Genomic DNA, 27,224 nt, shown 5'->3' with positions numbered 1-27,224 from the left:
GTGGAACCAGCATTTGCAAAATGAGATTCTTGTTCTCTTGCCAGCCCTTGGAGATAAAGATTGTCTAGCAGGAATGCAGCACAGCACAAATGAAGCTGGTGAAAGTCAACTTTGACTCTGCACAGATAAGACAGAGAGTTGTACACTAATTTCTTTAGAATATGAAAATACAAACCAGTGTTAGTGCATGTCACTTTTTCCCTGTTGCAGTTATACAAGCTTAGGATGTGGTGCCAAACTGAAATCCAGAGTAAACACATATAAATGCACTAGTCTTTGGGTGTTGAGCCTGTTCCCCACTATGTTTTATGATTTCCCCACCTGAGTGTTGCACTGCAAACCAGTTAGATGCTTATTTTGCAAAACCAGATCAGGGAGCCTCATACCCTTACCCTTCCCATTTGTAGGTAATCCCCAGTTCAGTCTACTAATGGGCAGAATCAGCAGCACAGCCATAATTTAAACAGCATGTTGACCATCAGGCATCTGCCAACGGCAGTAGCCAGTTGTAATGTGTAGTGAGCTCTCTTTACCTTTCCCCCATACACCTGTATCTCTTAAGCCAAAGTAGATTTACAAGTAGGTCCTGTAACCATGGCCTAGGAAGATGAATGATCACTTTGAAGAGTGCAGCAATATGGAAAGATGTGGTTTCAGCAACTCACAGTGGGTCTAAGGATGGAATCTTTGGAGAGGATCTCAGAAGCAGAAAACAAAATTCCCTTACCAGCTGCCCTGGGTAACGAGTCAGAGATGTCAATGCCTTGTGCATGTGGAATTACAATGAGTTATAGTGTTAATATTTATGTAAGCATTAACCCCATATTTGACAGTATGTATTTACAGAAGTCTACTTGCATGTGCACATACGCATGGATGTGTAAGCACACAAATGTATGTATATAAAAATCACCATCATTGTTACATATTTCTGTGAAGATTTTTGCTCTTCCCTTTGGTGCTTTCATAGTTCTTAATTGTATTTACAAAAGTGTTACAAATATTATTATATATGGTCACTCTCGTAATTTCATATTTGCCTAAAGGGAGCCTTGATTTTTGGTAGAGTCCCTTCCACACCCCAGCTCCTTTTGCTTATCTTAAATATTGATTATATCATGTAATGTTTCCTCTCTTTGGTCTGTGCTGTTTGTTACCTGGAGGACCTCTTCTGAGAATACAGATTATAAGAACAGTAAGAATTCGTGAAATATGGCTGGGGTTAAGCTGAATGTAGGCTCCAGAAGCTGAACAACAAAAAGCTTTGCAGTATTACTTTTAGCAGAATTGTGGGCTGTGGTCTGGGGAACTTTTATGTGATTTTATGAACATTTAAAAACATTCTGCTTGGGTTTTTTGCCTTCTACCAGATGAGCTTGCTGAATCCTTGAACTTTGTAGAGGCATGAATAAAAACTAAGTTTTTACTCAGGCTGTGTGTTCAGTGAGAATGGCCCTTAAGTCACTTATAAACTGCCTGGCATTTTGACAGTATGTCTGCAAATGCCTCACAGTGGAAGACTAAAAGGACAAGATGGTACTGGATTTCTACTTCTCGTCTGGTATATAGTTGGAGTAGTATTAGTCTTTACCTGGCGATTTTGAAAGCTTCTCTGAAGAGTCTAATCTTTTTAGGTTTTTTTTAATCCTAGTGACCTGCCTCAAGATTTGATAACATAGCAAAACAACCTGTCTGTTCCACAGAGGAACTTGCTTGAAAAGAAATCATTGTTGTTGTATTTATTTAATGATGGCTGTTTTTGTTTAACAAGTGAAGTTATTTCAGGAGCGATAAACAACTACTACTTGAATTATCAAAACAATTATTGCAGTTTTTACTTGACCATTTCCAAATTATGTTTTTATCTTGTCTTTCCCTTTAATCTGAGTCTAGAAATTATTCCAGATCATTTAGTGAAATACTCTTTCTGCCAAAGCTTGATATTTGTTGCTAAGTGCTTTACTCACAAACAGCCAGGGGCTGCAAGTGCCAAAACCCACCGCCAAATATTCTATTCAAGCTTTGGCAAATGCTCTTACTTTCTTACTCTTCTGCTCAACCCAGCAGAATTTATTGTCAATGTTTCACTAGATTCAGCAGTCTCTAACTTTCAAGGAGGAGTTTGGCCACACAAGCACGATTTACCAGTGAAATCAATGAGCTAAACTTTATTCATATTCATAAACTCACAAAGAAAAAAACTGATGAAAACTTTACCACGTGCTACGTGTGATAAAATCAAGCGATGGATGCACAGTCTGCTGTCCTTATAGATGTCAAAAGGCTATGACAAGTGGCCATAGGAAGACTTAGCCTCGTTTGTTACAGGCAGGGTTCACTCAAGAGCTTCAGTGAAGGGTGATGGAGCAAGCTGCAGAACTGCAGCTGGTGTATGTACAGAAAATAATAAAATGCGAGGTCTTTTGGGAAGTACTCCTATCGTCACCATTGCACAGCTAATGCTAAACAAGCACAGACAGTGAAGTTGAGTACAAAATAGAAAATCAAATTTGGCTTTGCTGGATTGTAGGTAGGTGAAAGACTGACTAGCTAATACATGTGAATGAGCTGAAATCTGGCCATGAAAGATTTCAAATTTCTGCATATCTGATCCTCTTGTTTACTTGGATTTAGTCAGACAAAGCTGAGCACATACATTATAGCTGTTGGTTGATGCTGGTCAATTGTGATGAGATCTGCAGAACTACTTTGTGACTGACTACCCTCAGAGAAGTCAAGTGACTTCCAAGGAGATCATCTTCTGAAGAGTGGCTGCAGAAGTCTACCTTAAGAAAATGTCAGTTTCTGATATATGAAAGTTTGACAAGGATTAACCCATTTCCTGTGTTTTCAAAGCTTATTTTGGCATTGAAATCACACTACAGATTTAAAAGAAAATTATTGTAGGAGAAAAAAACCAGTCTTATACAATTATTGTTTATTCTAAACAAAAAAAAATCTGCAAAATGAAAATGTGTAATTCAGATTATATTTGTGAAATATTTAACATTGGCAGTTGAAATTTTGCACTGTGTGTATTACTGGGTTGGTGAAAATAACACTATTACTTTCATATTGAGTGTTACATTACCAATTTATGTGAAGTGTCCTGAGGTCAAAGCTGTCTCTCACTTGTCTTTGTTCACACACTGGCCACTCCCAGCATTTCGTTGAAGACTTCTAATGGTGCCTGCAGTGGGTTCCACCACAGTGCTTTTGCTTTGTTTGCGTGGCTTTTTATGACTATTCTGAGCTTTGTGTATTCTTTCACTTCCCCTGAATAATATGTGGAGAAATGTGTCTCTCGGAGTGTGCAGGAAAGCCTCCAGGATTCAACAGATGAGGTACTTGATGGTTGATATATCTAGTGCTGGATTTATGACCTGAAGAGATACTGAGATAATATGAAGGAATAGGCATCTGAGAAGTCTTTTTGTGCATTTGCATTATTTTTGGGGTGGATTAGGAGTGTGTTATTGATGTGCACCTCATAATCATCCATTCTTGCTATGCTTTCATTTGCATCATGGAGCAATCTTTGTGTGCACAAGCTGAATTCCTGTTGGATAAAACTAAAGCAGAAGAGTGCTTCAGGATTATATGTATGTGGCCCAACCTGTAATGGGCCTTCATTCCGCAGGATCAGACTAGAGCTAGTGGGAAGTAAAACCCCAGAAAATCCAGCACCAAGTACTTCATTCTACACATTCATTTCTTTTGGGCTTCATTAATTACAAGCATTGACACAGTCTGTAAATGTCACGGCCCTGTGGGTTGTTTGTTTTTTATACCTCCACAAAAATATTTAGACAGAAGTATTTTAATTGCTTGGTTGTTTTCTTGTTATATAATGTTTTCACATTTGCTGTTCTTGAGACTATAAAATATTTTCAAATCCTGACATGAGTGTTACATATTTGTTGGCAGCCTACCTTTGGTCCAGAGCCACTGCGGCCTGGGGCAGAGCTCCTGGCAGGTGCATTACTCTTGATTTTCAGTAGCAGCCTTGAACCCATTTTCCCCCAGCAAAACTCCTGGCTACTGCATTTAGCTGCTCATCTGTTATTCTAAATAGGCAGAGCAGACTGTCACTGTGTTATTTGGAAACTAGGCAGTTATCTTATTTCTTTACAAATTAACTGGCTAAATATTTTTATATTAAACTTTATTCCAGAAGTATTTTATTGAATTCTTAAAGCGTTTTTTTCTTTCTCCTTCAGTAGATACGTTCTCGGGACTGGATTCAGATATGACAGCAACTCCAGAGGCATATGTGATATATGATGATGGTACTGTTTAACTGTAAATAGACTGGAAAAGTGGCATGTTTGGGGCTGGGGTTTTTTCTGTCTTCTTTCTCTGGAATTGGGTTCAAGGGGGTAGATTGGTGATTGGGGGCTTAAGCAAGGGGTGGTGAACTGGAAGAGTCCTGCATCACATGTGAAGTGAAAGGGTGCAAAGTGTTTCTGGACATGAAAGTACCTTTCTATCGGTCCTGCAATCTAACAGGAACCTGTTGAGTAAATAAATTATAGTCAGAGCTGGGTTATACAGACACTGCTTCAATCCTGAATTCACTTCCTCTGGTACAACTTATAACTCCAGCCCAGTCAAAGTCAATGAACTCTTCTGAAATTGAAAATCCAAATAGTATCTGATCCCTGGAAACTTGAAATACCTTAGTGAGTTTTTAGCACTCTACAGCACTATGAATATTTTTTTGTCTTTTTTTTTTTTTAATATGTAGTCTGTATTTAGACAATTAAATATGCTCATACTGAATAAGATCACCTACATATAAAATAATTAATCTGCTAAATTCATGTAGAATTTCAATCAAAGAGATTTGAAGTTAGATGAAAGAAGAAGAAGGAAATATTTTTTAGTTATACTCATGCCATCTTGATATTATAATCCAGGACACACAAAACTCAGCTGAAGATGAAGCCTCAAGTCCCAGCATTTAATTATAAGTTTGCACAGGGAATGCAAATTCTCAATTCCTGGAAATAGCATTCACTTTCTGTCATCAGTGCTATCTAATGTTCTATCCCTTTTAGTCCTCAGACTTGTGCTTCTACCCGCATGTAAGTACAGACCTCACTTAAACAAAAAGCTCTTTTAGTAGAATTTATGGCTCTAGAATAATGAAAGTTTTTTTTTTTTTGTGGTTGTAGTGCCGAATCTTAAGTCAAACCAACAACAGAAAAGCACTTAAAAAGGGTGTGCAGCAGCTGAGCGGAAGATATCATAGACGTTTGAGCTTTTAATTCTGATCACTTCACACTGAGACCGACATTTAGAATATGAGGAAGAGAGAAAGAATTAAAAACTGCACAAGACCTACATCGCATGTTCCTTACATCCCCATGAATGCAGAATATCCTCAGTGCGCAGGTCTTTTGCCAGGCTTCCTCTTAGGTACAGGTCACCTGCAGAAAACATATGCTTTAGCAGTTTAGCACAAAATACTCAAAGCCATGAGCCAAGTCCCCCAGCCTGCATGAGGTCATGGCAAGGATGCCAAATGCTACTTTCCCTTCATTTTGTGTGTCAATCAGGTAGCACAGTAGCTTTTCAAAGAGCACTGAATTTAATGGAACTGAATATCAGGATTCATGCGGGCCAGTTAACCTTCCTTAATGGCCCTAAGTGGGACCACAAATGACAAGTACCAGACTCCACATCTCAAGTTGCAGGAGGGTTTAAGAGCAGTATGAACCACCTGTAGTGGTTTAAAATAACAATACAGAGTTAAGAGTTTTCTTAAAGAGCCATTTTTTCACCCCCTTATCTCCTTCATTTGGCATCTGAGGGTTTTGGCCAGGGATTCAGTTACTATGCCATCTTCTCTTGGGGGTTGTGAAGGGAGGTAGCAGATGCTCATTCAGGATGTTGTATGAATACATTTGTTTGTTGCCATTCTATTTAAATTTGTGAGTGAGGTCTAAATCAGCAACAACATTATTATTCAAAGGCAAAGACTTTGTGCTCCGTCCATTAGTTTGATAGAAGCCATTGCAAGGCTGAGGTGCGACCAACCTCCACTTGGAGGCCCGTAAGGAGTGTGCAGCAGCTAGAGCAGTGTATGTTGCACTCTTTTGAGACTGTGGCTGGTGACAGAACTGTTTCCTTTCTCATACTTAAGCCAAAATAAGATGAAATATGCTAACATTTTCATTTTATGTTTCCTCTGAAGACTACGAGTTTTTTGAGAGCACTTTGCCACCAACCACCACCACTGTAACCACCACCACTGCTTCTACAACAACAGAATTGGAAGTTGTCTATCCGGAGACTAGTGTTGTTGGCACTGGCCCTGTGTCAGAATATGATATCGCTGGAAAGAAGCGGTTCACTGGTAAGGATGCCCTTTGGTTTATGTAGCTTACTACTTGTACTGCAAAGAATTCTTGTTCTAGCAAGGTCAGCCCTTAAGCTGAGACCGTTGTGCAAACACATCCATCAGACTTGTGTGTGGTCCTTTTAAGGACTGCCACTTCAGAAGCCCAAAGAGCAGTACCTTGTTCCTCGCTTCTATGCTTGGATGTCTATGTGTGGAGACCACTTTTGTTCAAACCTTTGTACTCTTTCAGTGTGAATGCTCTGCTTTGTGATTTGCATCATATTCAATCTAGATGAAGTCAGTAAGAGAGCAAGAGTGTCTATTCCAGTTCTTTGTTCAGCTTAACTGCATCAAACTTCACACCAGTAGTTCAAGCAGTGCAAGTCTCCATGTAGGTGTGAGTCTTCCTCTGGGGGACTTAATTCTTTTCCACTGACCCACGCAACCCCAGTGATTTCATCCACCTTGCACAAGCACGTATGTCAAAGGTGTGCTTCAAAGTAAAGTAGTGAAGGGCATTTTGAATGTGAACTTTGCAAAAAATAGATCCAATAGAGATGAATTTGATTTTGCTATTTGTATGTTTGCTGCATAGAAGGAATTTGGTGAAGGAACCCCTGATACATTACATGAGCCATGAGGCTGTCTCCTGTGTACACGAGCTATTCCAGTGTGTAGGTTGTTGTTGCAGGACTGACTTCAGAGCTGCTCTCCTTTGTCAGAGAAGCAGCTGGGGGCCAGAACAGAGGGATTTGGAGATTGTAAGGCACTGCATTCCAGCCTACACCCCAGACTGGTGACACCCCCTCCAGCCCTTTACATACCTCTGGAACTTGAACTGAGGTCAGATCAGCTGCTGACTCACCTGGCATTTCAGATGGGAGTTCAGGGGATGGAGAATCATCTTTAATCCATGCATTGCCTTCCCTTCCAATATCCACAAGTTTCACGCAGCTTAGAGTGGAACTCTGCTGCTTCAGTAAAAATTTGTTTTTATATATGCCAAGACTTTTTCCAGTGCATCTTCAGTTTCCCCATGCAAACAATTTCATGATGTTTCTATTCCTCTCTCTCACTGACAGTGCTTCTTGATTCATTTGGCTAAATTTAACTTCATTGCAAGATCTGGAAAAAATTCCTTTAGGGCATGAAATCCAATAAGATAAACCAAGAAACGTTGGTTTATGAACATTTCAAGGCACTAGGGAAATAATATTACCATTTCAATGAATTGTATTATTGCAACTGAATAAACATTTCCAAAGTAAGTTTTATAGTCCTTACTTTGAATGTTACGGTGACTTTCAAGGCAATAAAAAGATGATTTAATCTTTTCCTGAACTGAAGTGCAATTCCAGTCAGAATAAAGCTTTTAAAAATAGAAGTTACAGGTTGGGAGCACGTGCCTGGAAGATAGAGACTCATGACTCCTGGTCCCTTAGTACCCAGGGGACCACAACAACAATACATTTAAACTGGTTAGACTTCACCTTGGAATTAGTCTTCATATTGCCTTTGTTGTTTCACTCCAGCTTCAGATTGTTTGTGTAAGAACCAACCCACCTGTAAAGTCTTAGATGATCAAAGGCCCTGTCTGTTCCTATGTGTGGAAAAGCAGAGTTTGGGTGACATTTTCATCCTACCTTCCAGAGCAGCTGGAGGTAGCGTGTAGAGAGTCCTGCAGTCAGACTGCTCTCTTCTGCTTCTTCTAGCAAAGACAATCCTTCTGTCTTTGCATAATTTTGTACAATTGTGAGTGTGGGGTAGACCTGAATATTGGCATCCCATTCCCCCTGCTCATCAATCAAATTGACTTTGAACCATGCTTTGTTGGCAGCAGTCTTTGGGCTGGAAGGGGAGGAATTTTAAAATGCATCACAAAACTTGACTCTCTTCTTTTCAAGAAATTGACAGCCTGTGTGCTGCTCTATGGTACCTAACAAACTGTTAACTAAATGCCACCCTTCCTTGTCTTTTCCAGCTCCTTATGTGACCTATCTCAGTAAAGATCCAGCAGCCCCATGTTCCTTGACAGAGGCCCTGGAGCACTTCCAAGTGGACAGCCTTGATGAAATCATCCCTAATGACTTCAGAGAGAAAGATCAGCATCCCCTGAAAGCCCCTCACAACATCACTGTCGTGGCAGTTGAAGGCTGTCATTCCTTTGTCATTGTGGACTGGGCTAAACCTGCTCGAGGAGACATGGTAACAGGTACTCTCCCAAGGTTGCTCTCCTAGTGGTGTAATGGAGAATTATAGAACCGACCATGTTGGAAAAGACCTCTGAGATCATCAGGTCCAACCCTTGATCCAACACCACCGTGTTTACTAAACTGTGGCACTAAGTGCCACATCCAGTCTCATCTTAAAAACCTCCAGGGACGGTGAATCCACCACCTCCCTGGGCAGCCCATTCCAATGTCTGATTACTCTCTCTGTAAAAAATTTCTTCCTGATATCCCACCTAAACCTCCTCTGGCACAGCTTAAGACCGTGCCCTCTTGTCCTACTGTTGGGGAAAGGTTTTCTTAAATGACAGTTTTTAAACTGAGCCGATGTCTCATGACTCTGATGTTTCACTGCTCTGCAATTTTCTGAGGGAGGTGAGCTACTTCGTGAAGAGAAGGGTCTCTCCATCAACCCTCAGTGCCAGACTGACCAGCCCGTGTTGGTCCAGATATTTCGATTTTGGCACTGATTTTGTGACAGTGGTTCCGAAGGCATCACGTCCTACCTGCATGGTAGCTCTGATAGTGCTTTGCTCAACTGAGCACTTCTTCCTCCAGGTAGTGGCCTCAGCACAGGCACCTCCACAGCCTGCCTTTGGAGCATCTTTCACACTCAGCTTCAGTCCGTTTCAAGCAGACAACCCAGTCTGGGTCGTTCCTGGGTCCTGAGTGTGGCTGCAGGAATGGTCTGCCTGTAGAGGGGCTTCTGGCATGCTGATCTAGTCTGCTTTTTTTTTTTTTTTAGGAAAATAATGTATAAAAGTCAATTATCTTGGAATCTGTGGCCCAGGCTATGCTTAGCTTGTTTTGCTGGAATTTTGCTGAAATATCAGTCTGACAAAGTTCAGAGATGGGGAATATATTAAACAAATGTATTAAATTAAATCTCCTTTAATGTCTCTAGACCTTTTGAGAGCCAGAGAAAATCCCAATGGACTTTGAGAATGAATCTCAAAAGTTGCTAGAAAAACACTAGAGTAAATAACCAAAATATTTTAGAAATTAATCCTGTTTGTCAGTGGACCCAAAAGATTTGAAGTGAGCATTTCAAAAGGCCACTGCTTTGGTGCCAGCATCCAGTTTTGGAGGATCCTCGCCCAGCTCTGCAGCTGACACCATAGCAGAGGGATGAGAACTGGCAGAACTGAAGCAGTGATAATGACTGGGAAGGGAGAAGATGGCACTTGAACAGGCTGTGTGGTATCTTTCCCACAGTATTTCATTATTCAAGACTGTTGAGATAGTAACTTAATGAGCACAGTTTGTATAACTTCAGGTTTTTTCCCCAAAAAATCCTCTGGTATTTCTAACTATATTAGTCTCTGCACAGTCCATGTATCACTTAAAGCAGTGAATGGATTGCCTCTGTCATCTTTTTGCCTTCACTGTGTTTTAAATCAGAATTCACACCTGGATGCCATCCTCTGATGTAATGCTACATCATTAGCTAATGACAGGAAATTCTTACAGCCTGGAGTTTTCCAGAAGAGTTAGGCATTGAATCACTTCCATATTCAAAGATGTTTCTACTCCTTTTAACCCATAGAATTCACCATAACACCTAGAGATATCATTTACTTAAAATTTATTTAGAATCCTCACAATTATTTGTCTTTCCTATTTACAGGCTATCTGGTATACAGTGCATCCTATGATGATTTTTTAAAAAATAAGTGGTCAACCAGGACTGCAGGGTCTACTCATTTGCCGATTGAGAACCTGAAGCCCAACACACGGTAAGGATTTGACCCACTCCTTTTCAGCTCTATTAAGGAAGTAAAACAAATTTTGAGAATTGTCAGTTGTTTTTCTTGGTCTTAGTGTAAATATTTACACGTGATTTAGATTTTAATCAATCTGTTTGACAGCAAATTGCTCTATAAACTGCACAACTACTTACATGATATCTTTACCATATTAACCCTGGAGCAGATGACTGTGTGTACATGGGTATGTATTTGTGTGTATAAAACCACATATCAGTAACAGAGAAAATCTTATTTTAAAATGCATTTTATAGTCTTTTGCATAACTGAATCAAATGTTGGGGGGGGGGGAAGAGTATACTAAAATATATTCTTGATGTGATGTGACCTTTCCCCACATACTGGTCTGGTCAAGATTTGATACCTGAGGACTGGTGAGGAAGTGCTGCCCACTGGTCTGTTTTCACTTTTTGTTCACATGGGTTGTGCTGGAAGAGAAGGCTTGGTGGTATATAGTGAGGCTGTGGTGATTGATCAGAAGTCAGTTTGGCAGGAGATTTAGGTCTGCATCTTGCAAAAGATCTCAATGAAATGGTAGAACAAGAATGCATGCTTTGCCTGATATTGGAATAATTCGTGGGAATTGGGTGGGAAGTAAATGGCCACAAAGGGACTGCATTAAAATTACTTCTTTTGAGAGATGCTTGGTGTCTTTCAGACTTCTCTTTCAAATTCTGAGTCTGAAATTCAGGAAAACTTTGCCGTCTTATCCTTTCCTGTTTTGTCTATCATACTGTCAGTCATATGCTTCATGAGCCCTATTCTTATATATCCAAGAGATAAAAAAAGACCACTTATTCTGAAGATTAATAATCTAGAGCTTAATGAAAGCCTTTTAGGGTTGTTCATGATCTGTTAAGGCAAAATTATTTCACAGTAGAGAGCTTCAGTTATATGCTCTACATCTGCTAGTGCTCTCATTACAAAACATTGTAGCTACAAATGTATGGAAGGTGGTATTTGACACAGTTTATCTGTGGTTTTCACCTGTTATAACAGGATGGAAGAGGTTTGAGATCTCCTAAACACTGTTCCTAGGTAGTGGTGGAAGCAGTTGCAGTTCCTGCCTTTGTACATCCATGTCCTTGTGACTTGAAGACACCCTTTCCCTAAACGACTCTCCTCTTGCTGCTAGTTCCTTCCTCCACATCCCAGACTCCTCTATATCCCCAGCCCTTTTCCCCTTCATCAGTATACACTCCTCCACTCTTACCTTGTCCCCCATGCAGGCCAGGGAGGCATTGTTTTGACACCGCAGCTTCTCCAGGCGGACCCTCCATCTCTTGCTTCTGTGCCATTTCCCCCTTTCCAGCTGCAGTTCCTCACCTCTTCAGACTCTCAGTCAAATCTCCCTCTCCTGATGCCCCAAGGACAGTGTTGAAGGCCAGAGATAACTCTCTGCTTCTCATACCCAACACTTAAAGGGCTCCAGGTCACCAGAAGGAGTGGTTGCAGCGAAAGCTCACAGGAGTTCTGCAGCTTCTGTCCTGGCAATGCTCAATGTAGGGGAATTGGTGGGAGCTGAGCTACCAACCTGTGACTCATTTGATGAGATGTACATTAACTCCAGGCTTCAGAAGTTCACAATTTTTCTGTATTTGAATGGAGTTTTATAGGAACAGCAAGGTTATATGTTCATGCATCTCCATGAACGTAGTGACTGTCCTGTTGAATGTTAAGGTTCTGTTTCAGTGTAGGGAGGTTCAAGCAAGTGCTATTTATTTAGGCATATTGTTTCCCCAGCACCTTCCTGAAAATGGTATAATCCATTGGTCCCTGTTACATGCTCTTGAAAGGCAATAAAGGCTTCATGTGGGATCTGTGGTGGAGAAGGAGGGATCTTTATAACAGAGAAATTGTGTGTATCAGCCAGTCTCATTTGCATTCTCCAAATCCACAGACTGAATTGATTGAATACTTTCTATCTTAAAAATAACTCCCTAACCACTGCAAAAAGACCCCATGCCTAATTAAGAAAATATGGGATGAAAACTGAGGTTAGTCTAAAAATTTTGTGTTTGCATTGTTAGTGTATTTTGTGAGAAATCTCAGATTCAGTCAGATTTACTGTAAGATGCTCTTGGCTGCTGGGCGTCCCACAAGGGCCTATGGGTGGTGCAATTTTGTGGCATGTGCAGTGTATGAGAAACGAGTTGGCATCTTGGCTGAAGTCAGCCCCAGAGAAGATTTGAAGCTTTCACCATATCCTGGAAAACATTTGCCTGGTGTTTAGGTTTTACAAACAAAACGGAAATCTCTGTTTAATCTGTGTCATAAGTTTTCTTCTGAGGACTGGTCTGACCCCATTTGAGAAGGGGAAGTTTTTCCATTAGTGAAACTCTGGTCAGCTTCAGTGGGCACAGGAACTGCTTCCTTGTGATGTGTGATTGTAAACACTAAAATTACTTTAAACCTTGATAAATCTTTAAAACAGTAGTTTTGACAATGTCTCTTCCCTAACCTTAATTCTCAGCTGTCACAGAAGATGGTGCAAAGGGCTGGACAGCATCTGCTCAACCACTAAATCCACAGTCACAAACATTATAATCCCTGCCATGAACATTTCAGTCTCCTTCTTGAGCATGTTTAGACTTTTTCCTGCCTTTTTTCAGGAAACCTGTGTCACTGCCTGATGGGAGTGTCATGATTTAAAACACTGTCGTTTACCACCATATCTCCATGTCTCATGAAATCTTTTTCCCTGTCCACTTGGGTTGTGTTTCATCTGGGAACACTTCGATCCCATAGTGCCTGCTACCAATTCCAGTGTTGTACATAGGAGGTTCTCATACATTTACTCAGGGCTCACAACTGCAAACAGAGCCTGGGTCTTCTGTCCAGACGCACCAGAAATTTCTGTTTCCTTTCTGTATCTCTGTTAAAGCAAAGCCACAAGCTTCATCAACCAACAAGCATCATCAAACACAGCTGGCTGCTGTGTGCCACCAGGGCAGCACAGAAGAGCTAAGATGTCTAAGATGTGCAAATGGTAGACCTGTGTGGCACATACATGCCTCACACTTGCTGTGTTGGAAGGTCCTGTTCCACCTCGACTCTACTGTCTTATTATAATATTTGTTGTAACTATTCATGAGAGATGTAATGCTGGGCCATTTTTTATGTAGGGAGACACTTTGCACTATCCTGTGAACCTGCGGGCAGCTGATTTAAGTGTCTTTTATCTGAAAGGGATGGTGCAGTTGTAGGAGGAGGATTTTAGCCTCTGCCATGGGGAGAAAGCTGTCCTTCCTGATTCCCTCCCAGCCTCTTTTTCCCCTCATCCACTGCTCCTGCTGGACAGGGGATCTATGGGGTGCTGTCACATTGGCTTGTCCCCTACCCTTCCTGGGTAGCAGCACATGTCTGTCCCTCCCAGTCACTGGGTTGGGCATGCCAGTTTCCCTCACGCAGGTAGAAGCCATGTGCTCTGCCTGCATACCCTCTGTGCATCCACCCTGGCTATCACCCAGCACTGCTGGAGGTCCAGCAGCAGCCATTCCACCATCCTCGTGGCTGGCACATGGTCATGGTGCTATGGCTCCTGCCCTGCCACCTGCAGCATGTGTGGACAGTGCCGCTGTGCACACTATGGCTGGCTGACATCCCCGGCTGGCATCTCAGCCTGCCGCTGGATGGAGTGCAGGGCTGGCAATCCATGCAGGCATGCCTCTGGAAAAAGGAATTTACAGCTAACTAATTTTTTTTTAAAAGCTGCTTCTCTAATTACCATGCTAAGTGATTAGCTCACTTTGTTCTGCGAGTGCCAACTGTTTAATTCCCAGAGAAGGGAGACATCTTGAATTAAGTCATAAAATAATTTTGCTCCAAGTGACAGGTTTGGTGAACAATTAATCATATAGTCTAAATGAATAAAAATATTACAAATTCATTGCCCCGTTACAGTTTACTGTGTCCTTTCTTGACATATCAGTAGAACTGGTAAATAAAATCTCAAAGGAACTTTACTCTTAGGAGGAAAAGCTTTTTTCTGGTCTGTTTTGAGAATGAACAACAAATGGTACTCCATCTGTGGCAGTTGTGATTCTTCTGTGCCTATTGGTAACAATTAATTGCAGTTCTGCCTATGCAAAGTGTAAACAAAGCTCAATCAAATTATATATTATAAATTTTTTTCATGTATTTATGTGATGAAAACCAGTGGAGTTATACTGATTTGAGATTTCCTGGCAAAGTCATCAGCTGAAGGATTCTGACTAATGCAAATGTCAGATTCCTGGACCTAGAAAGGCTTTGGCAATTTCTTTATTATTTGTCATGTCTGAGAAAGAAATGTATCCTGACTGCATTATTTTATTGATGTTCTTAATACAGCAATCATAGCAATGTCTATGTCTAAATCACAGGTCAGTAAGTCATGAGACCTGGCTCTCTTTCTGGCACGACTAGAGGCTTCTTGTGTATATAAAGGCTTAGAAACCAATTTTCCAATTTGTGAAGAAAAATGTGCTCATAACTTCATCGCCGATTTTTTTTTTTTTTAGACAGTCAGGCAGGAGCTTGAACAATTCTGTGTCCCAGATGGGCTTCTCTGTATGTAACAGGACAGCTGAATGCACAGTTGTCCCGACTCCATAGGTAATCAGTTCCTGCATTACACACTAGATACAAAACTGCATGTTTTTCTCTACTTAAATAGGAGCACAGAGTTCTTGGGCTGCTTTCTCTCCAGTTTCAGAGGTGGATCATCACACTCATATATCTGATGGGAATGGTTTGAAGCTGCCATTAATACACATAAATTAAGTGCATTGAAAGGGTTGCTCAGAAGGTGCCACCGTGTTGCAAAGGTGGTATGTAATTATACTACTTTGGAAGCAGTGGGACATCAGACATAGATATAGATGTTTCCACTATGTTTTGAAGCATCATGGAAGAGGTGTAAGCTGGAAAACATTTTTCTCCTGCTCTTCTGAAGTATTTAGAGCAGGTACTGAGTTAAGTCAGTTAAGCTTGGTGCTGTGTTGTGACTGTTTCATGAGCCAGCATGAGGAATCACTGCGCTGTGTCCCATTCCCGTGGTCTTGCTTGTGCTGCTCGCTCCTGTCCCAGTCCGGGTGGAAAAAGTGCTAGTGGGTGAAGGAGGTATGGATGGGTGCAGGTGCCCCATGAGAACACTGGCAATGTTGGATTAAAGCAGAGCTCAGGCTGCCATGCTCTGCTCAGGTGTCCAGAAGTGGGGGAGCACATGGGAGGTTTTTTGCCTTCCCTGTCCTCTTTCCCCAGCCATGCTAAACACTCTTTTATACAAAAAGCAAGGTCAGTAGTTAAAACCAGGGGGAAATTTTTCTGCCAGCAAGAGGATTGTGCTAGGCATGAGCAAAAAGCACAGCCTTACTAAATTTTACTATTTAACTGCTAAATTCTGCTATTTATTCTGCTAAATTCTGTTGTTTTCTTTTTGCCTCATCATGCGTTCTCTTTTAAAGAAAGCTGTGAGTTGTTTGTGAACATCATATAGTCATTCATTAAAGGCAGAACTGTCTGAAGAAAGCAGAAATGGAGTAGTTTTCTGGTATCAGCTGCAGGACACAGTAGGGACAGGGGACACGTCCCCCATGCAGACATGGGAAATTGTCCCACAGAGAGTCTGACCATGCATGTGCTCCAGGTCTGACATAGGTGCAAGGTAAATCTGGTGCCATGGATGAAGTCGAGAATATTTCAATTCCTGCATTGATTTCACCTAGACAAGCCACTTGTAATTTTTAAGGAGTAAACAAGAAGATGTCCTGGCCCATATCCTGGAGATAACCATCTTGCTTCATGGCAAAACCCAGTGTTCATGTGACTACCACCCTTCTGATGAAGACAGAAGGGCGTTACTTGCACATCTTTTAAACCTTTTCATAAAGATCAGTTTGATTTTGAGGCAAAGCAGTTCACCTTACTTGATAAAAAATATTTCTTTTAATGTATCAGGAATAGTGTGGCCAGCAGGACCAGGGCAGTGATTCTGCCCCTGTACTCAGCACTAGTTAGGCCACACCTTGAGTACTGTGTCCAGTTCTGGGCCCCTCAGTTTAGGAAGGGCACTGACGTGCTGGAGAGTGTCCAGAGGACAGTGAGGCTGGCGAAGGCAGTGGAACACAGGCCCTATGAGGAGAGGCTGAGGGAGCTGGGGTTGTTTAGCCTGGAGAAGAGGAGGCTCAGGGGAGACCTCATCACTCCCTACAACTACCTGAAAGGAGGCTGGAGTGAGATGGGGGTCAGTCTCTTTTCCCAGGCAACCAGCAGTAGGACAAGAGGGCACGGGCTTAAGCTGTGCCAGGGGAGGTTTAGGTTGGATATTAGGAAGAAATTTTTTACAGAGAGAGTGATCAGACATTGGAATGGGCTGCCCAGGGAGGTGGTGGATTCACCGTCCATGGAGGTATTCAAGAAGAGACTGGATGTGGCACTCAGTGCCATGGTCTAGTTGACAGGGTGGTGTTAGGTCATAGGTTGGACTCGATGATCTCAGAGGTCTTTTCCAACCTGGTTGATTCTGTGATTCTGTGAAAAAAAGGCAGTCACCTTTGCCAAAGGGCTGGTTCAACCATGTCACCTCCGGTTTATTGTTATGAATAATTTCCTACGTGCTTAGCTGGTGCTTAGGCCAGAGAGGGCTCTTTCAGGAGTGACCTCCAGGCTCTGTTCTGTGGCTAAGATACAACTGATGGTACAGGAAAGTGCACATCGTAAAAATTGAGTGGCAGACTAAAACCAGCCAAGTTCTTGCAACAGAATTGTATTGGATCTTCCTAATGCATGGGAGACTGTAAAGTATAAGCATCATGTCTCAGCCCAGTGTGGCCCATGCAAGAGAACCAGCACTGGCAGTTTTTTGTGCAGGATGGGGAGAGCTTCACCACCAAGAGCAGCCTGATATATTTAATGAAGCAGGCTCCCTTTCCCAAACTGAGGTGCATCAGGCCAGCCACTCAGGATATCTTCATGTAAGGTAATCCAGCCATTGGTGGCAACCATCCATGCAAGTAATCACTTGACCTGTTATGTGGGTCATATATAGATCTTTTGAAGATGTCTACTTTTGGGTGAGAGTCTAAATTAAGATCCGAATGAGATGTGGATATTACAGAGGCACAGTAATTTTTTATGTTTTATTAATTTCTTTACAAGAATGAACTTGAGCAAGGGGGAAAGAAAGAAAAACCTAAACTCAGGAATTTAAAAAATGCTGTGCTGGAAATTTTTACAGTAATCTTTCATTCTAACTGGTTTCTGCTGGACTGGTACAAATATAAAAGGAAAAGAAAACATTAATCTGGGGAAAAAATGACAGGGCAGGCATCAACTAAAAATCATTGTATTTGGAAATGAACTAAAATGTGCTTACACATATTTTTCTCTAAGGGTGAGGATAATTTTGCTTCTGTCGAGCAAAGAATGGAGTTCTAGTGGTGAGTCATGTGCTTTGACTTAAGCCTGTGATTTAAAAACTTTGGGAGAATCAATAAGGCAACATGTGATGCTGCCTTATATTACTCAAGTATTGTGATCTTAATGCTGCTGGACCTTTGACACAAGGGTTAAAAGCTTAGTTTCTGATCACATATAAATCTGATCCAGTTTCAGTTTGCAGTTTACATCACTACTTTCCTAGGAGTTGGTCTGGTTTAAAACTATTCCTGAGATCAGAATTTGATTTCCTTGCAATTTTTTCTTTTAGTCTTTTGCTACCAGTTGTTTCATAGAAAGTGGATATAGTTGTATGTAGTTTTTGGAAGGGCGATGATATATAAATAAATGATCCAAAAATATGCATGGGAGCAATTGCAAAAAGAAGACATTTGTCTGTAACAGCCAGCTCATACCCTGGCTCAGTATCCAACTGCATTTAACGAAAAGGACACTCGACGCTGTTCTGCTGTTTTGATTCTTACTCTGTTTTAAATTACTTATAATTTAGCCGTTGCACTGGGATCTGTTTTCATCTTATTTCCCTTCTCTTTTTGTTTCAGGTATTATTTTAAAGTCCAGGCAAAGAATCCCTTTGGTTATGGACCTGTTAGCTCTTCTGTCTCATTTATCACAGAATCTGGTATGGTTTGCTTTTTATTTTCATCTCTAAATTGAATTTTTAATAAGAGATGTAGCAAGGCAATGACTGAAACCAGCATGCTAATAATGGTGATTATCCTGATGTTGCTGCTTTGAATTTTTTTTTTACTTTAATTATTTGTTTTCAGTTAAGCCAGGAAAATAATATGCACTCCTAATGCCACTATTAAAATGTAAATGACAATAAAGTGAACTCTGGACGAACAGGAGGCTGAATTTTAAATACACAAGAATACTAATGTTCAACAATACAGAAGCAATGGGAAGCTTAATATCTTTGATAGATTGACCAACATTTAGTAAAGTAGTTTCCTAATTGTGAACAGCTAAACAGTTGGAAGCAGTTGTCTCTGGAAGAAATATAGAAGGCAACAGTTCCATCAGACAGACAAAATTCTCTGCTCTTTTTTTTTGACAAGGCATGCTGCTCTTTCACAGGGCTAATAGTACATTCAAGAGCAACACCCTCTTCTAAAAATAGTATGTTAAATGAGCTATTTTTGCCCATTTCTTCTTCTTCTACTTCCATCAAGCCAGAGGCCAATGGCTTCACTAAATAATAAAGGACAAATTTTTCAGTCTTTACTTCAGTGAAAGGTCTGTTGTTTCTTGCAAATTTTGCCCTTTTAACAACATGGGGCTTCTGCAGTCTCTGCCTTTGCTCATTTGACTTCACTCTGTAGTGCTCACTTCAGAAGCTCCACTAAGAACTGTGCAAGTAAGTCATCACAGAAGGGAGACAAAAATGCAAGATAAGAAAATGGTAACATGTTCAGATTTTCATTAAAGGAGTAAGAAGCTCAAGTATAAATCCAAGCATAATATTTAATATTGCGCGGGTGGCCAAGAAGGTCAATGGCGTGCTGGCTTGTATCAGCAATAGTGTGGCCAGCAGGATCAGGGAGGTGATTGTGCCCCCCCGTTCGGCACTGGTGAGGCTGCACCTCAAGTGCTGTGTCCAGTTCTGGGCCCCTCACTGAAGGGTGGCCACCCTCACTCTGAGGTGCTGAAGCATGTCCAGAGAAGGGCTGTCAGCAGACTGGAACCTAGAACAGGCTGCCCAGGGAAGTGGTGGAATGCCCATCCCTGGAGCTATTTAAAAGACGTGTAGATATGGCACTTAGGGATATGGTTTAGTGGAGCTCTTGGCACTGCTGAGTTAACGGTTGGACTCAGTGATCCTTAAAGGTCTTTTCAAACTTAAATGATTCTATGATTCTTTGATTCTGTGCTGTATCTTGCAGATTGTTTTCCTGATTAGCTGGCTACCAGTCTATGGGTCTGAATGCCTAGTTTTCCCATCCAAAATCAATGAGCTTTAACATGTTAAGTACACCAAATTTCAAGTTTTGTTTGTAGCACTGATCTTTTGTTTGTCATGTAGCCAAAGGTGGCTCTCCATAAGGTAGCATAAGTACAAAAACAGTTGTTAAATGCAAAACCAGGTGGTATAGTTACAGTGATGGAATAGGTCATAAGAGAAAGTAATCGCTAATTCAGAGTCCTCTTCTAATGCAACTATAAGGTTTGAGCTGATGGGAATATTCAGTAAAGAATGCCATCATAGGATCAAGCAGCTTATTGAAAATGTTCAATCTCGCCCCTAGTAACACATTGAAGAGAGCAGAAACCCATTGATCTCTTTTATCAAACTTTTAAAACTTCCTAGAATTTTTCTTCCCCATTAGTAGACAACCACCATGCTTTTTCTTTGGGTATTTTGTGTACAGTAAGAGATGATAGAAACTACAGTGTAATGAATACAGAGAAGCTAATGCATCAGATCATGTTATTTTGTTATCCTTACTCCATCTTTCTTTATTTAAAGAGTATTTCAAGCAAGAAGCTCCTGAGGGAGTGGACACTGCACATTGCACTGCCCAGCGAGCTCCTCAAAAATTTCTGCCACTATGATAAAAAGGATTAAAATTATAAATTTCACGTATTTATGAATAGCACTGAAGAACTGTGCTGAACATGATGGATGTCTGAGACCGAGGTTTGCATGCAAGAGTTAGGTTATATTTCCTGTTGGAGGACAGGCCCAGTATTAGTTCAGAAGTGTACAGTGAAAATGTCTTCCTGCTCTGAGGACCTTCTGAGAAGAGGAAATGTTTCAAAGCTGGCTTTGGACTTTGATACTAATCTCAATAGAGTTTTTACAGTATCAAAATAAATATACAATCCTGTGGCAAATTTCATTAACTGAGGAAACAGCAGAATAACAAACACACGTTAGGTCTGCAAATTGAAAAGACAATGTAAGTCCCACATTCATAATGTAGTTATGTATGCTGTACTGTCATCCTCTTGAGTGACTGTATGTTTCATATTATAAAACCAGAATTGGAAAAAAAATACTAAATTTTTTATTTGTTTTATTCTTCTAGACAATCCTCTTCTCATTGTCAGACCACCTGGTAAGTCTTACTCTGTTGTTTCTTTCATGAAGTGCATAAAATTTGTGCAAAACAGTTAGAATATAGAAGTTAGAAACATTTAAACATGCAGTTTTAGTTACAGTTTTAAGCAGGTAGTAATTCATGGGACTAATTCACAAAACATTTTTTGTCTTAGGACCCCTTATTCTGTTTTCTGAAAAGAAATCTTGTAAAGCTATGTTCAAATAAGCATTTGATTTTAGACCATCTTTCTGCCTGGTACAAAGGCTTAAATTACTTAGTATTAAGCATTAAACTCTATTGCTTCTGTATCTGTGCCCTTCAGTTGCCTAAGCATAGCTTGAATAGCAGCATCAGGTTTTTGTCTCTCTAGTTCTTATGCTCATCTATACAAGTCATCATGCCCTTATAAATGCTAAAAAACTCGGATTTGCTACTGACCCAAATGATATGCTACAAAGCTGATGAGCTTTCCAGGTTGTTGAGCTGTTTCCAAATTTGCAGTAAGCTAGTTCAGCCCCTAATCAGAAGATCTGATTTTCTGGTGCTGGGACTAACCTTGCTGATGTGAACATTGGTAGGGTAACCCCAGGCAGTACATGCCCTCAGAAGAGATGCAGGAAAAGAAACCCTCATAGTTATTATACACTATACTCTGTCAGCTTTCCTAAGCAATTAAAATGCTTGGTTCTGGGGCTTTTTTACTACAGTGTTTATGAAAATAGTGTCCAGCATTTCCCTTCCTTCTCTGTTTTATTTTACTTGGGTTTTTTTTACTGTGTCCTCTCAGAAGTCTCTGATGATGCACAGGTATTGCAGAGCACGCTATGTCTCTGGCAGTCAGTGTGAGAAGCCTCTGAGAGTGGTGACCTTTCCAGACACCTTCAGCTTTTTTGCTATCCATTACTTTGTTGGTCTGTTCAAAGAATGGAGGCTTTGGAAGGTGATGGCTTTTGCACTTGTAGTTTCTTCTCCAACTGGACAAAGAGAAAATACTTCGTGTGGCTGCAGTAGTAAAGACAGACCAAAAAGAGATGGCAGAGCTCTGGGAACTTGTGGAAATTAAGAGATTCTGAACATTCAATGCAGCTCTTACAGGTCATGCTAAGTTTATCCTTCAGGATTTTTGGAGGTGGGCAAAAGTGATGGACAAAAGCAGATTATTCACAGCAATAAAATTGCATCCAAGAAATAGTTTACTGTTTTATTCTAAAGATAAATCTGTGGCTAAAATCCTGTAATCCCTTCACTGTGTGGCTGAGTAAAATCGGTACAGTTAACGTTTCTATTCACACCAGTGGAGTTTTAAGGATTGCTGATCACATGATAGTGTTTGCAGGATTTGGACTATGTGCCTAGTGAGAGGGAGGAAGAATGACTAACAGAAAAAAACTTTCAATCTCATTTGTAAACCACCTCAAAATAGCACAGTAAAATCAGGGCTTTGTGCTGTAGCTAGAGACAAAAATACCAGTTATCAAATTGGAAACTTTTTGTATCGTTCTGTATACATTACTACAACAGCAATTTCAAAATAAATTATATTGTCTTGTCTAGTATAAAACAAACATTTAGGTAAGGCAGTAGGAATATTTAGTCTTTTGCAATACAATTAAGCATTCTCCTCTGCAGCAGTGCTCTGAACAGAGTTCCTCAGGAAAGATCTTGCTTGTTTGTTTTGAAAACTCATCTATTTTGATGTAATTTGAGAAACAAAACAGAAAAGTACATTTGTGATATGATCTTTTTAACCAGATAGCAAGAATCACATCTCAGGCTGTTACCACAGAATTCTTAACATCTGTTCTTCAGTAATAGGGTTAAGTTTTGTACTTAGTCTTAAAATGCAAGTCACTGTCAGAGCTGAGATCAGGCCATGTTGAGGAAAGAAACTGTAATACTAGGTAAAGAAGAATTCTTATTAAAACGAATGAGACTGTTTACTTAAAGCTGTAGTTCAGTACATGAAATCATGTTTTTTAATCAATTTAACAGTTGTCTACTGCCTAGAATGGATTTAATCAAGTCCCTCTCTTCTCTTTTTTTGACAGTATTTGTTCTTGAAATAATATTTCTGGATATAGAAAAGTTATGCATTAATCTACTGCAGTGTGTCTTGTAAAACATATTGTTAAATGTTAACCTCAGCAAAACTCAGATTGAAATGCTGAAGTCTGTCTCTAATGTGGAATTTATTATTTTCCCCAAGGCGGTGAGCCTATCTGGATCCCATTCACTTTTAAATATGACCCCACCTACTCAGACTGCACTGGCAAGCAGTATGTGAAACGAACTTGGTACCGCAAGTTTGTAGGAGTGGTTCTTTGCAACTCCTTAAGGTATAAAATTTACCTCAGTGATGATCTGAAAGGTAGGCACCAAGATTAATTTCTTGATATATGATTACTTGCCATCTCTGTCTTCTCACTTTCTTCATTTTATATGTGAAAGAATTGTGTGACGGCTCTGTGGGAGTCCTTCTCTTGAGAAGAATTAATGCTAATGCTTATATGGGTGTATTTACTTTCACATGATATATTCAAATGACTAGTATAGTTGAAATTCTCTCCACCCATCACCTATGGTACAGGGCCCATGGACTTGCAAAATAGGGTCTACTCCTTATGGAGCTGTAATCCATTTATTTTCCATAATTTCTTCTTCAATACTCTGAAGGTAGCATTCTCTCTCTTTCCAGCCACTGTTTGCTTATTGGTAATACTGTGTTTTTCACTGTAACATTCCTCCTGCTTTCTTCCGCGTCTATTTTCCTGGTGGCAAAGAGCATCCCAAACAAAAGTATTGCTGAGTTAAGTAATCTGTCTGTATCACCCTTCAGACACCTTCTACAGCATTGGGGATAGCTGGGGAAGGGGCGAGGACCACTGCCAATTCGTGGATTCACACCTGGATGGAAGAACAGGACCTCAGTCGTACATTGAAGCCCTGCCCACCATCCGAGGTACAGCAGTGGGGGAATGGGATGCTGGCCAGGTGCCTGTCATCCCATCTGTAGGATTAAGGGGTACGGAACAGAGCACAGAGTGGAGCGCTGTTCACAGCTGCTGGCAGCTCTCTTGAATAGTCCAGCTGATGCAGTAGGTGAAAACAGGTTATAAAAGTCCCAGACAGCTTGATGGTGGAGAAAGAGAGGCAGACAGAAAGAGAGGGGTGTATAAGGCAAATACTTTACAGGAACAAAATGCAAAGACAGAAAGAAACAATCGTATAGGTCTGTGAAATGTTTCTCTTAATGATAAGACCTGCCTCATTGAACTGAGGTACAAAAACTCTTCCACGTGCCAAGAAGAACCAGCAACATCTTTGCAAATATAGCTTTTGTGAATGGTTTCTAACCAGTTCGCTCAATGCAAAGCACGAATGAGTATGTCTAGTGACTTAAGGTCAGTAGTTTTATTCTGGCCTGGTAGATAACTCTCTCTGAGTGAAAATTCTTACCTTGAAGGAGTTCTTCTGAGTAAACTGCTCAGCTCATGTAACCAGGAAGGCGACAACTTGCTTCACAAAATTAAACCAATCATGAAAGTCAGCCAATCTTTTCAGTAAGTCTGTTGGTTTAAGTTATTCAGTTAGCGTTAATGGTTTCTATGTTAAATTATTTGTTGATATTCTTTTGATGGTGGCGTTACCAGGAAGAAACTGAAAAAGTCACTGATACTAATATATCACTGGGAAGCAGTGTATTTCTCAGTTCAGAAGAAGGATGATTAATCCAGATGTGTATAACTAGGTCTAGGAGACAGAGATAGAGAGCACGCAAAAGTTATATTATTGGCACAAGCTATGAATATTTCAGATGTTCCAATGCACGAGCTATGTGAACAAGAATGCTGCACCTCTTCTAATGCTTTAAGCAGTCACATTCTTTCTGCAGATGAAGAAAAAGGGGAAGGGAGGGCTTAACTCAATATTTACTGCATGAAATGATACCTTTTTGTTTTTTGAAAAGCTGACACTTCCTGAAGCCCTGTGAGATAATATGATTTGATGGTATTTTTTTACCCGAGTCCTTTATGTATTTAAACTGACTTAGAAACTTCATAAACACAGCTGAAATATGCCCACCTTTTGGGGTTAAAGGCAGAAGCTCTTTGGCAGACCATAGCATTACACAATAGTTAAAGAGATTTTGAGCAGTAAAACCAGTCAAAGCTGCAAGAAATATGAAGGACCAGAATTAGATCATTCAAGAAAGATCTAGACCAAATACCAGGGCTAGCCAATACCCTTTTGACATAATTGCCTACCAGACCATTTTTAAGTTTTCATTTGAGTTGTGAGATTGACTCTCGCTGCATCTGTTACTCTTGTTAAATTACTGTGTCTTTGTTGTGGAATACAAATTGGTGTTTCTCTCCTGACAGGGTACTACCGCCAGTACCGCCAGGAACCTGTATCATTTGGACACATTGGATACACAACACCCTACTACTATGTGGGCTGGTATGAGTGTGGCGTGCCCATCCCAGGAAAATGGTAGCAGTCTGTTTTCCTGTCTTAGGCAGACCATGCTTTTCAAATTATTTCTACCAGAGGACTGTGAGCAACTGATTTGGAAAAGAAAAAAAAAAAGAAAGGTAAATGAGGCAAACCAGTGAAAACCAGCTGCTCAAGAAACCCTCGTGAAGCCAAACATGAACATCCTTTACCAGCCTGTATCTGTGGTGCTGCTTGACTTCTGCTTGGAAGCAGGGATAGGATATAAGTTTGGTGTCCTACCTTCCTTCTGTGTCTTTAAGGCACAGAGAGAAGTTTGCAATATGTGCAGCCTGTGAAAACCAGAACTGTATTAGCCATGAAAATTTGAAAGTTTCTTATATCTTACGGGAACGACCTAAGCATGCTGTGCTTGCTTAATGGGATGCTAAACTGTCCTTTCCTCCCAGCGGGGCTCCCCTATGCAATCATGCCATGTAACTGGCCACCCACCAAAGGCAATTTATTCTCCTGAAGACTTACCCTGTGGGTTCACCCACTGCTGGACTAATCACCAGGTCAATCACAGTGTAAATTCACTGTGAGATATATGTGTATCTATATCTATATAAATACAGTACTGTACATCTGCAAAAGTACTGTTTAGAGATGCTGAGATTTTCTTGTTCACTAGATAAATATGTTTGGAATTTTTATGTAAAAGGTGCTGTTAATTCTTTGAGATATTGCTATGCACAATATATTAACCAAGGAAAGAGCTGTATTCTTCTTGTGAGTACTGTTGATGTAACATTTGAATTACTGATCAAAGATGTGCGTCTCACTTCCTTGGCAGCCTTTGGACTGGACATTCAATGGGAATCTACCCCTCTATCCATGTTAGAGTGGCACTGTTAGTCCGGCAAAAACACATACACAGCAGTTTATCAGCATCAGTTAAACTTCCTATCCTTTGCTATTTAAAAGTTGTAGTGCAACTTTTCTTCAATCCATTCTCATCTTATTTTGTATGTTATTTATTCCTTGTCAGTATCTTTCACGTTACTGTGCAGAGGCATAGGATGAGTAAGTTGCAAATTAGAAACTGCTTTTAACTTATTTGCGCTCCAAAAAGAAGCCCAAGTCACCAACACAGGAGTCAACTAGCAGGAAGCTCATTTGACTATGGTCCAGCCTAAGGACAATTGGGATACACTTCCTTTGCAATACTACTGAAATTTCTTCCAACCAAACCATAAAGCAAAAGCTGACATGAATAAAAGGTATACCTGGGGGACTGATCCATTCTCTGGTTCATCTCTCACCCTTGTTCCAGCTTAGATATAGTGTAGTTCTAACAGCTTTTGAGTTTCTTCCTGTAGTTATTTTAAATTGTATGGGGACAAAAAAGGTACTAAAGTGATTAAAAGAGCATTCTCTTTTTTATGGTGATTTGGGTTTTAACACTTTAATTATTCTCACATACTTTTTCTTCAGTACAGTGCAAAATATATGGTCTTGAAGTATAACTTTTTTCCCTAATAAACCTATGATACATGGTTCCACTTCTGTTTCATCCTTTCTGGTCATCTGTGTCATGTAATCTGACAAAGTGACAAATTGTTAGCTTTTGAAAAGTCCTCATTTGGAGACGAGTAAGTGTCAACTTTTTCTAAGGGACTGGAAGCGTGTGAATGTGTTGTTCCGTTTTGAAGATGGTTAGCAGTTATCATGGAGTTACCAATGGAAAATCATGCCTGACCTGCCTGATCATATTCTTTGTTGAGATGAGTGCCTCTGTGCAGAGGGGAGAACAGTGAATGTCATAGACTTTGGCTTGTGTAAGGTGCTTGGCATGGTCTCCCACTTGGAATATGGCTTGGATAGTTAGACTTTAGGGTGGATATGAAATTAGCTGCGTTTTGAGGCTCAAAGTGCAAAGTCCAAATGACCGCTGGTTGCA

General features: G+C 40.5%; 1 protein-coding gene across 3 annotated transcripts in view; it reads left to right on the top strand.

Annotated features, from left to right (window-relative positions):
* The window catches only part of FNDC1 (fibronectin type III domain containing 1), a 65,091-nt gene extending 38,319 nt beyond the window's left edge, over positions 1-26,772 (top strand). For 2 of the 3 annotated variants that reach the window (XM_051811068.1, XM_051811071.1), the window contains 9 exons: positions 4,221-4,289; positions 6,200-6,361; positions 8,328-8,558; positions 10,202-10,310; positions 18,323-18,402; positions 20,813-20,842; positions 23,034-23,195; positions 23,664-23,786; positions 25,210-26,772. In XM_051811068.1, the coding sequence (XP_051667028.1) occupies positions 4,221-4,289; positions 6,200-6,361; positions 8,328-8,558; positions 10,202-10,310; positions 18,323-18,402; positions 20,813-20,842; positions 23,034-23,195; positions 23,664-23,786; positions 25,210-25,325 (1,082 nt within the window). In that variant the 3' untranslated portion in view covers positions 25,326-26,772. The remainder of the gene's footprint in view (positions 1-4,220; positions 4,290-6,199; positions 6,362-8,327; positions 8,559-10,201; positions 10,311-18,322; positions 18,403-20,812; positions 20,843-23,033; positions 23,196-23,663; positions 23,787-25,209) is intronic. The other variant, XM_051811070.1, reaches the window with a different exon arrangement.
* The last annotated feature ends 452 nt before the right edge of the window (positions 26,773-27,224 follow it).

This window comes from Manacus candei, unplaced genomic scaffold (genome assembly GCF_025592945.1).
Source record: "Manacus candei isolate 608988 ecotype Guabito, Panama unplaced genomic scaffold, ASM2559294v1 h1tg000081l, whole genome shotgun sequence".
Classification (NCBI taxonomy): Eukaryota; Metazoa; Chordata; class Aves; order Passeriformes; family Pipridae; genus Manacus; species Manacus candei.
Note: the sequence above shows the minus strand (reverse complement) of the source record. Positions and strands in the feature narration are given on the sequence as shown.